Here is a 13,286-nt window from a genome sequence, read left to right as displayed (position 1 = left end):
GGAACTGATTTGAGCAAAATGGTTTTAGTTTACATTATAACTTTTGTTTTATCAGACAATGGTCCCAACTCAGATTTTGTGGAAATGGGTCATATTCTTCCTTTAACAATGCTCAATTCAACGTTAAAAACCTAAAAGTATATGAAATCGCTTGTTCGTAAAAAAAGCGATGTGCTCGCCATTGGCCAGATCAGGGGACTTTGACACTGGTTTGGGAGGCGCGTGTTGAAGTTCACACTTTTCTTGTGCTTCTGGAGTAGCTCGATTCAGTCTCGCTAGGTAGGTATTGCAGTAGTTGGTGATATGAGGCCGCCAACCCACCGCGCCGGCTGGTCTTTGCCAGTTAACTTCACTCAGTGTTGTTTTATTATTTGTAAATGACAGAGGCCATCCCTTTGCACTTTTGTATCTATCTAGGGATGAAAATTGCTTTTGGGGCAAATTTAACGGAAATATACCAAGTTTTTAACATGTTGGTTTGAACTAGAAAAGCAGTGTTGTAGCTTGAGCTGAGACCAGCACAAATCAGGAGCCTTTACAGCCCAATGATCACCATGGGCAAAGATGTTCTTTTTCTCGCTCCTAAATCAGGGCCTTACGCAGGAATGGCGGTGCCTTACGGAAGAATGCCAAGAATGCAGCCACCTATCGCACAGAGGCCAAAGCCAATCAGCATGCAATTTGTTTTAAACTACGCAATATGATAAGTCAACGAGCAATCAGCTTCCGCTGCAAACACTTTAGCCTATATCAAAGATGGAAAATAGTTCTTTCTATATGAAAATATTTTTAGAACTCCTTTTGTAAATGTTATTTATATTCCGTTTTGATCACCAACAATCATAAAACTGTAGCAAAAAAAAAACGTATTTGAGGAAAAAGCTATATTTCCATTAAGCACCATTGTTTTATAAGATGGGTCCTTTGATTTGGTAGTCGCAACGATGTCCGAGTGTGAGTGTCGGATGGGTGCCGCCGTGTCCGAGTGTGAGTGTCGGATGGGTGCCGCCGTGTCCGAGTGTGAGTGTCGGATGGGTGCCGACGTGTCCGAGTGTGAGTGTCGGATGGGTGCCGCCGTGTCCGAGTGTGAGTGTCGGATGGGTGCCGCCGTGTCCGAGTATGAGTGTCGGATGGGTGCCGCCGTGTCCGAGTGTGAGTGTCGGATGGGTGCTGCCGTGCCCGTGTCCGAGTGTGAGTGTCGCATGGGTGCCGCCGTGTCCGAGTGTGAGTGTCGGATGGGTGCCGCCGTGTCCGAGTGTGAGTGTCGGATGTGTCGCCGACAGACCTGGTGGCCATCCCGGACTTCGCCGCTGGCGCCATGGAGAACTGGGGCCTGTGTACGTTCCGGCTGACTAGCCTGCTGTACGAGCCGTCCAGCGGCGGCAGCGCCATCCAGCAGTGGGTCACACGGGTGGTGGCGCACGAGCTGGCCCACCAGGTGAGGTGCAGCCGAGCCGCGCCGCACGGCCACACTAACCACCTGCCGCCACCCGCCTAGTGCAGAGTCATGTATAGTACATATGTGATCCGTGCTCTGCTTTCCGTCGTTAACCCTCGCCCGCACATGCCATTTTCCCATCCTAGAACGCACATGGGGGCTGCCACCCCCGCGCCATTTTCTTCCTGCTGGAGATAGAGCTTCGCGTCAAAGACCAACATATTTTTTTTGGGGAAGAGACAAATCCAATGGCACCCAATTTTACCTCATTAGGTCAATCATTGACCTTTCAGGTCAGGTCTAACTAAAAATGTTGCTGTTTGGGGCCACCGTTGGAATATCACGTGCGGTGCCCATCGTATACCGATGGCGCTGCCGTTTGTGGTGCCAAGCCAGCTAGAACAGCTCTTTGTCACACTATCCGACTAGGTTTTTACTGGCTGTGGCCATTTCAGGTCGAGCTAGGTCAAGGTCAATGATATGTGTCTGTATGTCTGTGTGTGTCTGTGTCATGTATACTGATGTGTGCACTGATTGGTTTGTGTGTTCCTATTACATGAGATCATGATCTGAGAAGCTTTTGTTAAAAAATGCAGTAAAAAACTTAACGAAAAGTAAATTCATCAAGCCTAAAATGCAATGTTTTAGATGACCAAGGTTGACCTTGACCCTGACCCTGACATCTGCGCATCGTTGAATAACATGTTCCATGATAGGTCGGAGGTAAGATAAAGGCATACCGAAATCAAGATGTCAAAAGCTCACAAGACCCATAGCCAACGCAAGATATTGAGTATTGGTCATTTAGGTCATGACATGACCTGAAAAACAAGATCATATCTCCGAAACCAAAAACCACAGAAACTTGAAATTTTCAGAGGACGCTTAGAAAGGATAGACAAGCAGTATACAAAAATTCAGGCTTCTATAGTTCGTTTTTTTTTTCGAAAGGACTCTGGCTCCAAGTATGTTTTTCGAACAAGCACGTGTTTTAGCGAGCAAAACGAGCAAGAGCTGAACCTGAGAAAATCGAACGTCGACTAAGGGTGCGTTCGGAGAGGCAGATTCCCGGGGAATATTCCACGCCGGCATGAAATTTGCGCCGAATGTGCCGTTCGGAGAGCGATTCCCGGGGAAAGTTCCGCGGAACGGACGCGGAAAGCGCGGAATCTAAAAAGCATCTCACGCGTCGTTCCCGTGAAGATGGCGGCGCCCATCAATATGCTCGAGTGAGTATATTATTAAATATAAATGGATATTTCTTGCGTTTGATTCCACCCTGATCAGTTTTATTGCAAATCCAACAATTGATAATGCTTACTCAGTTGTGTGATTGTCCTCTGAAGCAATGAAAAGATAATTTGAAGTGTTGTGTTGTGTGTGTTTGGGGTGGGGGGGGGGACACAGTACAGATGGGACTTTTTGAAAATAATTGTGATTTTTCTTAGTTGTTCTTTCTTCAAGAGCTTCAGAGCAAGTCAGAGCAAGAGCAGGAGCACTGGGCCAACCCAAATAACCCAAACAAAATCCCACGAACTCAACTTCGCGCAGTAGCGCCGATCCTTGAAATTGGTGGTATGGAATGTCCCTCTCCGAACGCAACACGGGGAATTTTCACGATGACGGGGAATATTCCGCGCTCTCCGAACGCACCCTAATTTTAACACGAGATTTCTTCCCGATAATTTCCATATGTGCGTTTCGGAACCAGATATGAGAACAGTAGTGACGTCATGCTGTCGAACTTGCATTGCAATGTAACGTATAACTATCATGGACGGAACCGCTTATTCGATTATAACCTCGGCAACAGTGAAAAACGAAGTTTCAGCCAAATTCGTCGAAATTTTGACCCATTGCACGGACATTTGGGTGCCTGCTGCCACCAGTGACGTCATCATAGTATGTTCACTTTTAAGACACAATTTTCAGCTACTTACCGTGCACAATTTGAAATAGATTATTTTTCGGTAAGAAATTCTTGACCAGACACTGAAGCTGCCAAAACTCACGTGAGAGCTTTGATAATGAACTTGGAGCCAGCGTCCTTTTGAAAAAAAAAACGGACTATAGCTTTAAAATGTTTTTAGTGCAGAGCAGAAAAACTACCAGGGGGTGGCACCCCCTGTGCGGGCGAGGGTTAACCCGCGCCCGGCTGGGGGTCCTGGATTTCCACGCCCTGCTGGGGGGGGGGGGGTGTTTGAACACCCCCCCTTCTAACTCGGCTCCTGGGCCACGTAGCGATACGCAGAAGGCGGCGTTCGAAAGAGCGTCAAAAATAATGAGGAAATCACTTCAGTCAATTTTTTGCTCAGGTCAAAGGTCAGGTCACCAGAGGTCATTGAAGGCAAAATTTCGCCGATTTCCAGGTCGAATGTCGAAAATTTCCAAGAAGCCAACGCATAACTCGGGAACGAAAAGAGCTACAGCGCCGCGGAAAAGCGCATTCGATAGCCCTATTAACGCCCTTTCTGAGTAATTTTCTCAGATTTGACCTAACGTCAACGGTTTTGCCTGCAGGGGGCAAAAACTGTAAAAATAGCCGATTTTTTCGGAAACAGTTTTTCTGCAATAACTTTTGACCCAAGCCTTGTACGAGCTTACTTTTACCGGCATCGTGTTCCTCTCGTCAAGACGCATCGAATGAACTACAACTTGACCTTGAAAGGTCAACTTGAAAATTTGACCTCAGGTCAAGGTCATGACCTGACCGGAAAGGGTCATGCTGCATATCAGTCGATCCGTATCGTCGAGCTGAACACATCTAAGGCGTTTTCATCGCTCTAGCATGCCTCTATCAAAAGTTACTTGCGAAAAACTGTTAGATACCATTCGTGACCTAAGATGACCTCAGGGCATAAACAGGGGTCACGGACACCATTTTCATGTTCAGTGTGTCTAAACCACTTGTAATTCAGTGTTTGGGAGTGTTTATAATGGCTTTCGTCCAAAAGAGGCGCATTTCAATTTTCTCCCATTGACTTATAATGGGGAGGTCGCAAAATTGACCTGACCTTAGGTTACCGATATCAAAATTCTGAGATATACATTTTGTACATGCCATTGCTCTTAGCAATCGCTGAAAGTTTCAAAGCAATCGGTCACTCGGTGTAGCTATGACAGACATTGAAACTTTTTATGAGGTGAGGTCACTTCAAGTGACCTGGTGACCTGACCTTGAATGACCTTGGTCTGAAATTTTCACAACATGTGTAGAATTGATGTATGATAAGGTGTACAAAAAACGGCGGCGCTCCGCGCAGCCGTTTTTGAGATATTCGCGAAAAACCACAGGGGGGGTGTTCAAACCCCCCCCCCCAGCAGGGCGCGGGTTAAGCTCAGGCTACACTAGCCGCATTTTTTCTGTTTCTGCGGTATTTCGGTTGCTGCTTTTTTCGATTTCTGCGTTTTTCCGTTCCAAGGGAACTCCGCGGGGGTGGTTTTGTTTACGCATAGTGATAGCGAGGCGATTAATTCGTGAAAATATTTGTGTTATATGTAAGCGTGTTTTTACATACCTATTAACCCGCGCCCCGATGGGGTCTGCCGATGGAATTTTCACAGTTTAAAGGCATTTCAAGAAATGTGTTGTAGAATCGAGTAAAATCCATTTCACTGAAAATCATCGATGGGGAATTGTTCGTCAAACATATATTTTGCTATTTGAGGTCACTGATACCAGGTCTAGTCACAGAGATCAGGTCACTGAGGGTCACAATATGAAAATATCATGTGATGCATGCTTTATGGTCCATTTTACATGCGAAATGCGATTATGTGGGTCAGGTAGCCTTTGGGGCCAGTTTAGATTATGTACTGGTGAAGGCCATGTCAAGGTCAGGTCAAATTTTAAAGTTTATATTTTTGGAGTATGAAAAATAACCTCTTGCTCATATCTGAAGGAATTAAAAAATTAAAGACCAATATATATTCGGGCGTGGCCCTTCCTCAGTGGTACAGTGTTACAATGGAACAAGAGAGACGTATGTGACACACATGAGACTAAATACATTATTTGGATAAAATCACTCACAGATATTTTGCATGCGCTTCCAAAATAGGTGTCAATCTAGATTTACTTGGCAGGAAAATGAATGGTTGCATGAAACAAATTAATACAGTTCGATATGATAGGGATACGCTTGGTCTAAACCTTGTTATACATATTGCCAACATTTACACATATTACGTCGCAAGCTTCCACAAATCAGCGTCTTGTTCACAGTACATATGAGTATGATACCTATTCAACATACTACCACACCATAACATTGATCGTATAACATTGCTAAGTAGTACATTCGACATCAGTCTCAACAGACATTAGACAGCGGTCCCTGTTAGGCTTGTGCTAGTTCGTATGTATGAGTGAGTGACTGTGTGTGTGCATGTAGGTGTGAGTAGGTGTTTGTGTTTGTGAGCAGCTGTGTTTGTGTGTGTGAGTGTGTGTGTGTTTGTGTGTGCAGTGTATATGTAAACGATGATTGTGATGATTGAAGGAAGAATGAATGGATAAAAGAAAGAATGAATAACAGAAGGGGGAAATACTGTAAAAACGGTATGTGAGTGATGGTGTCAAATGATGTGATCTAGTCTAAATGTAAGTCCTGCCTGTCGTGATCTAATGACGTCTATAGCTCTGAGTATGGTACTGGCTTGATGAGCGTCCAAGATGATGACATAGTGTTAAGTGTGGGGCGATGATTGCGAATTTCGATGGACTCGGCGATCTTCAGCTCCGCTACGTCTTTGCAGATTTGAAGAATTGAAATGGAGAGGGCATCGTGGCTAGGTTCCACGCTACAGTGACAAGTCATGAAGTGTTCTCCAAAAGGGGTGTTTCTTGTGTGGTTTTTGGCGTCACGTAGATGCTCGTTAAACCGGAGCCTAACACTCCTTTTACTTTCACCTATGTACGTGGCTTTTTGCTTGCAGAGGTTGCAGAAGATCTGATAGACTACGTTTTTAACGTGGCATCTACCTTTGAGTCCAGCCAGACAGCAGTGACATTTTTTGTTCCCTGCTGGACACGGTGGCTTTTCTAGAGCTGAGTTAGTGAGTTTCTGAGAGAGAGTGTGGCCGCTTTGCCATGCTATACGCATGGACAGCTTTGACTTTTTCACGATGGATTCAATTTTCCTAGAGAGGTTGTCATCTATGAAGGGAAGAGTGACGTACGTGATGTCACAAGGGCTTTTAGATAGTTTTTGTGCCGGGCTCATCTTACCATTGTCACGCGTTTGGGCTTTGCTGTTAGTTTTTACTGAGAATTTTGTTTTTCTGATGAGCTTAGTGGGGTAGCCGTTAGACATGAACAGCGATTCAATTCTGTTCATGCCGCGTTCCTGGGCTGGTGTCGAACTTCCAAGACGCTTAGCTCTTAGAAGTTGGGAGTAGAGTACCGATCTTTTGGTTTGGAAGGGATGGGCTGATGTGAATGGAAGGATGATGGGAGAGGCCGTGGGTTTTATGTAGAGTTCAGTTGTCAAAGAGCCATTTTTTTCTAGCGTTATCATGGTGTCTAGGAAGGGAATTTGTTTTTTGTCAGATCGGTCGCTGCGTTCAATAGAAAACTTAAGCGAGGGATGGAAGTTGTTGAGGTGATCGAGGAAGGCGTCTAGAGCATCAGGCCCGTGCGTCCATACTCCGAAAATGTCATCAATATATCTTACATAGAGGGCTGGTTGTAAATTGGCAGAGGAGAGGATCATGCTTTCTACCGCGTCCATGAAGATAATGGCCAAAGGGGGAGCCACGCGGCTGCCCATGGCGATCCCATGGGTTTGTTTGAAGTAACGTTGTCCGAATCTCAGGTAGTTGTTGGTCAAGCAGTGCTTTAGGAGGTTTTCTATGATAGGTAGGCTAAGGTCTAAAAGGTCTATCTTTTCTTTGTGTTTTGAGATTAGCTTCATTGTGAAATCTATCGCCTCGCTTATGGGAATGTTTCCGTAGAGGTTCGCTACGTCAACTGTGAATAGAATCGAACCGGCTGGCACCTGCTTAGGGAAGGATTCATTTAAGCGGTTGAGAAATTCGTAGGTGTTTTTCAAATGAGCTGGGACGAATATCAGAAGCTGAGTGATGAGCCGTTCCAAAAACCATGTCAGTTTATCCAAGGGGTCACCACAGGCTGAAACTATAGGTCTGAGGGGCATACCGGGCTTGTGGCTCTTTGGTAAACCGTATAACTCAGCAGTCCTAGAAGAGGAGGGCTTTATCGCGTTGACGACTTTGTCACTGACTTTACCTGTTAGGTTTGTCGAAATGATTCTTTTTGTCTCAGCTTCAAGTCGGGGCGTGGGATTCTTGGGAATCTGCTCATACTGGGAATATGCGTAAGGAAACTTATGTTCAAAAAGCACAAACCATCACTTCCCAGTATGAGCAGATTCCCAAGAATCCCACGCCCCGACTTGAAGCTGAGACAAAAAGAATCATTTCGATAAACCTAACAGGTAAAGTCAGTGACAAAGTCGTCAACGCGATAAAGCCCTCCTCTTCTAGGACTGCTGAGTTATACGGTTTACCAAAGAGCCACAAGCCCGGTATGCCCCTCAGACCTATAGTTTCAGCCTGTGGTGACCCCTTGGATAAACTGACATGGTTTTTGGAACGGCTCATCACTCAGCTTCTGATAATCGTCCCAGCTCATTTGAAAAACACCTACGAATTTCTCAACCGCTTAAATGAATCCTTCCCTAAGCAGGTGCCAGCCGGTTCGATTCTATTCACAGTTGACGTAGCGAACCTCTACGGAAACATTCCCATAAGCGAGGCGATAGATTTCACAATGAAGCTAATCTCAAAACACAAAGAAAAGATAGACCTTTTAGACCTTAGCCTACCTATCATAGAAAAACTCCTAAAGCACTGCTTGACCAACAACTACCTGAGATTCGGACAACGTTACTTCAAACAAACCCATGGGATCGCCATGGGCAGCCGCGTGGCTCCCCCTTTGGCCATTATCTTCATGGACGCGGTAGAAAGCATGATCCTCTCCTCTGCCAATTTACAACCAGCCCTCTATGTAAGATATATTGATGACATTTTCGGAGTATGGACGCACGGGCCTGATGCTCTAGACGCCTTCCTCGATCACCTCAACAACTTCCATCCCTCGCTTAAGTTTTCTATTGAACGCAGCGACCGATCTGACAAAAAACAAATTCCCTTCCTAGACACCATGATAACGCTAGAAAAAAATGGCTCTTTGACAACTGAACTCTACATAAAACCCACGGCCTCTCCCATCATCCTTCCATTCACATCAGCCCATCCCTTCCAAACCAAAAGATCGGTACTCTACTCCCAACTTGTAAGAGCTAAGCGTCTTGGAAGTTCGACGCCAGCCCAGGAACGCGGCATGAACAGAATTGAATCGCTGTTCATGTCTAACGGCTACCCCACTAAGCTCATCAGAAAAACAAAATTCTCAGTAAAAACTAACAGCAAAGCCCAAACGCGTGACAATGGTAAGATGAGCCCGGCACAAAAACTATCTAAAAGCCCTTGTGACATCACGTACGTCACTCTTCCCTTCATAGATGACAACCTCTCTAGGAAAATTGAATCCATCGTGAAAAAGTCAAAGCTGTCCATGCGTATAGCATGGCAAAGCGGCCACACTCTCTCTCAGAAACTCACTAACTCAGCTCTAGAAAAGCCACCGTGTCCAGCAGGGAACAAAAAATGTCACTGCTGTCTGGCTGGACTCAAAGGTAGATGCCACGTTAAAAACGTAGTCTATCAGATCTTCTGCAACCTCTGCAAACAAAAAGCCACGTACATAGGTGAAAGTAAAAGGAGTGTTAGGCTCCGGTTTAACGAGCATCTACGTGACGCCAAAAACCACACAAGAAACACCCCTTTTGGAGAACACTTCATGACTTGTCACTGTAGCGTGGAACCTAGCCACGATGCCCTCTCCATTTCAATTCTTCAAATCTGCAAAGACGTAGCGGAGCTGAAGATCGCCGAGTCCATCGAAATTCGCAATCATCGCCCCACACTTAACACTATGTCATCATCTTGGACGCTCATCAAGCCAGTACCATACTCAGAGCTATAGACGTCATTAGATCACGACAGGCAGGACTTACATTTAGACTAGATCACATCATTTGACACCATCACTCACATACCGTTTTTACAGTATTTCCCCCTTCTGTTATTCATTCTTTCTTTTATCCATTCATTCTTCCTTCAATCATCACAATCATCGTTTACATATACACTGCACACACAAACACACACACACTCACACACACAAACACAGCTGCTCACAAACACAAACACCTACTCACACCTACATGCACACACACAGTCACTCACTCATACATACGAACTAGCACAAGCCTAACAGGGACCGCTGTCTAATGTCTGTTGAGACTGATGTCGAATGTACTACTTAGCAATGTTATACGATCAATGTTATGGTGTGGTAGTATGTTGAATAGGCATCATACTCATATGTACTGTGAACAAGACGCTGATTTGTGGAAGCTTGCGACGTAATATGTGTAAATGTTGGCAATATGTATAACAAGGTTTAGACCAAGCGTATCCCTATCATATCAAACTGTATTAATTTGTTTCATGCAACCATTCATTTTCCTGCCAAGTAAATCTAGATCGACACCTATTTTGGAAGCGCATGCAAAATATCTGTGAGTGATTTTATCCAAATAATGTATTTAGTCTCATGTGTGTCACATACGTCTCTCTTGTTCCATTGTAACACTGTACCACTGAGGAAGGGCCACGCCCGAATATATATTGGTCTTTAATTTTTTAATTCCTTCAGATATGAGCAAGAGGTTATTTTTCATACTCCTGATAATCTTATCAACAATGCTCAACTCAACGTTTCAATACCTTTATATTTTTGCATAAAACGGGTATCGATTCGATGCAGCTCGTCACGGGGAGATCAATGGTGGTCTTTGCTTTGCGCTACGTGGTGTAGAATTGCTAAAAATTGGGTTAAAAAATTTGACGTCATCATTTTTGAACATTTTTTCCGCTATAACTTGGCAAATAAAGGAGGTAACGATCTAAAATTTAGTATGTATATAGAAGAGCGCAGAGACTATCACATATTCCACGTTATCAAAATTCGGAAGAAATGTTTTTTTTTTGCGTTTTTTCTAGAAACTCAACGTTTTTTATTTTGGGGGTCAAAAACCCAATCTTTTTTTTAATCCGAGATGACAGTTTTGTAGCACCGTCGTTTCTCCGCATGAACATATAAAGAACTTTGAAATTGCTTGTTAACTGTAGCTTTTGTGAGCGTTTCAAGATAACATGTTTTTTGCTCATTTTTGCTCGAACATGACCTCAGTTTGACCTCAACAACTCTTGACCTAAGGTGACCTAAGACTTGAAATTTTGTGTAAAGGTGTCAAATGGATGCCTGGAAAGGTACTGAAAATTTGGTGGCGCTGCGCGCCGCCGTTTTCTTGCTATTCAGGAAAAACCACAGGGGGCAAATTGCCCTCCCCCCAACGGGGGGAGGGCTCACACTTCGTGCAATGGCTGATTGATAAACCATATCATGGGTTTAGCAATCATACCATAACAAAGGCATATGTGACTAGGTACATCAAAATGTGCCTTGAGAATCTCGTTTGCTCTTTATAATTCATGAATTACACTTAATGTGCAATCGCGTAATTACAGATTAATTTAATAATATGTTAATGTACCATCGTGAAAACAGTGCAATTATTTAGCACAATTTAGCACAATTACATGTAATCATTCATCACTAGCACGCGATCCCGCAGAAAAGGAAAAAAAGTTCAGAATTCTGAACTTTATTTCGGTTTCAACTCGTCAGTTTTTTTTGCGGAATTTCGTTCGACGGGAGATCAGACTGGCAGCGTAGCTCGCGCAATGCATTCACAATGGGACGAAGGGACGAACTTTGCGACCCGAACCGAAATCCCGCAGAAACCGAAAAACGTCAGAATTCATGCTAGTGTAGCCTAGGCTTTAGCGGCACAACGTATCGCCTGTTGGTAAATTAGTGTCATGGACCACTACATAGTTATCGAGCACCTCCGGATGGAAATTCGACGATAAGCACTCTTTGAATGACACCTAGTCCTAGGTCGCTATGGGAGTTGTGTGTGTGTGTGTGCGTGTGCGTGTGCGTGGGGGTGTGATGGAGCGGTTTGGGTGTGTCCCCATCCGGCTGTGTATGTACGCACGGCTCTTGGCGCCGGCAGTGGTTCGGTAACCTGGTCACCATGGAGTGGTGGAACGACCTCTGGCTCAACGAAGGCTTCGCCACGCTGATGGAGTTCATCGGAGCGGGCCACGCGCGGCCCGAGTATCACATGGGACAGCAGGTAGGCGCCTCTTGAAAGTATCGCTTCATGGGCTGTGGCGGCTAGTCGAACTGAGGCCAGTTTTACCGATAGAAAATAACCACCTGCCGGAATTTTTTGCCTAAAGACCGCTTCACGTACAGAGTGTAAACGACAACACCCTATCTGATTACGTGCCCATCGCATTCACGCTCCGTATGTGAAGCGGTCCTTAGGCAAAAAATTCCGGCAGGCGGCTATTTTTCTATTGGTAGAACTGGCCACTGTTCCATTTCAGTTTGACCCCAGCAGTGAGGTCATGGCCTGTATCATAAAAGTACGCTGTAACACGATCCTTCACCAGCAGTAGAAGGAAAACTGCTATATGACGCAGGCACCAGCGGCTGACAACTAGGTCGAAACAGGTGGAGGCCGGCTAGAGGTCATACTCGTATCGCCCTCCCTTTACTCCGTCCACCGCCCCAGGCGGATACCGGCGCCGCTTGGGTTCACCAGCCGGGCGCTCATTGGTCTGCCTTAGTGGGCGCCAAAACTCAGTGAGCGTGACATTTCAAATCACAACGAAGCAAAGTTCCGCCATACCCTTCTCTGAAGAGGCCTTCTGAACGACGTTAACAGGTCATGGGAGGGGGAGGGGGGCAACCTGGCAAAGGCTTGTAAAAGAAGACAGCTGAAGGCTAAATAGTTTTAGTTGTGGCGCACACTAACCGGCTAATTAAAAAATAAAATGTTCAAATAAAGGACTAAACGTTTAGAGAGCAGTTATTTTTTGTGATTGGAATCCGCTCACGGGTGCACTTGCAACCAAGGATGCATTCTGTTAGCGGGTGCAGCTGATGTTTTTTTTTTTTTTGTATTCGTGCACGGGTTTCCGGATTTTGCCAAAACCTGTGGTAGTCGTGCCGATAACGGGTCAAATTTTCAGCTTTGCAATGAAACAAATCTCAACAAATCCATAGCGAGTAGGGTGGCTTCCGTTGACCACATGCTTAGGTCAAACTTCTCCTGGGGTCCTGGGGGTCCTGACCCCCAGGACCCCCCCCCCCCCCTTGGATACGCCGCTGACTCCTGGTCACCTGGTAGGGTGAAGTCGTATAAGAGTACGCACTTAAAGGATTTCTTGCTCTCATTGTTTAATATTTGAAAGAAAGAACTCGCAAATATGGAATATTTAAGTTCATTGAATTAGCCATCAACCCATGAGGCAACGATCCTCCAGCGTAAATGGAAGTGGTCTAAAACTGACGTTTTCTGAACCGCTGCCGTTGCGTACTCTTACCATATGGGGTGTGTAAGAGTACGCACGCCAGGCGGGTAGAGTACGCAAGCATATGAACACACACACCTATGCAGCTTGTACTGTCCAAATGCTTAACATCAAACTCAGAAGACATTTTATTTTTCTAGTATTCAAAAAGGAAAACATAAAATAAATCTTGCAAATCTATAAATTAAGAAATAATCAAATCACGTGGTTCTAAAAAAAATGTACAATCAAAAGGGAGAATAACTCG

General features: G+C 45.0%; 1 protein-coding gene across 5 annotated transcripts in view; it reads left to right on the top strand.

Annotated features, from left to right (window-relative positions):
- Positions 1 to 13,286, top strand: part of LOC122389206 (endoplasmic reticulum aminopeptidase 1-like) — a 415,829-nt gene that overhangs the window by 317,356 nt on the left and 85,187 nt on the right. For all 5 annotated transcript variants that reach the window (XM_043380990.1, XM_043380988.1, XM_043380986.1 and 2 more), the window contains 2 exons: positions 1,284 to 1,438; positions 11,671 to 11,793. In XM_043380990.1, coding sequence (XP_043236925.1) covers positions 1,284 to 1,438; positions 11,671 to 11,793 — 278 coding nt within the window. The remainder of the gene's footprint in view (positions 1 to 1,283; positions 1,439 to 11,670; positions 11,794 to 13,286) is intronic.

This window comes from Amphibalanus amphitrite, unplaced genomic scaffold (genome assembly GCF_019059575.1).
Source record: "Amphibalanus amphitrite isolate SeventyFive unplaced genomic scaffold, NRLGWU_Aamphi_draft 000348F_arrow, whole genome shotgun sequence".
In the NCBI taxonomy this organism is placed as follows: domain Eukaryota; kingdom Metazoa; phylum Arthropoda; class Thecostraca; order Balanomorpha; family Balanidae; genus Amphibalanus; species Amphibalanus amphitrite.
The sequence above is the reverse complement of the archived record's forward strand: the minus strand, read 5'-3'. Positions and strand labels throughout refer to the sequence as shown.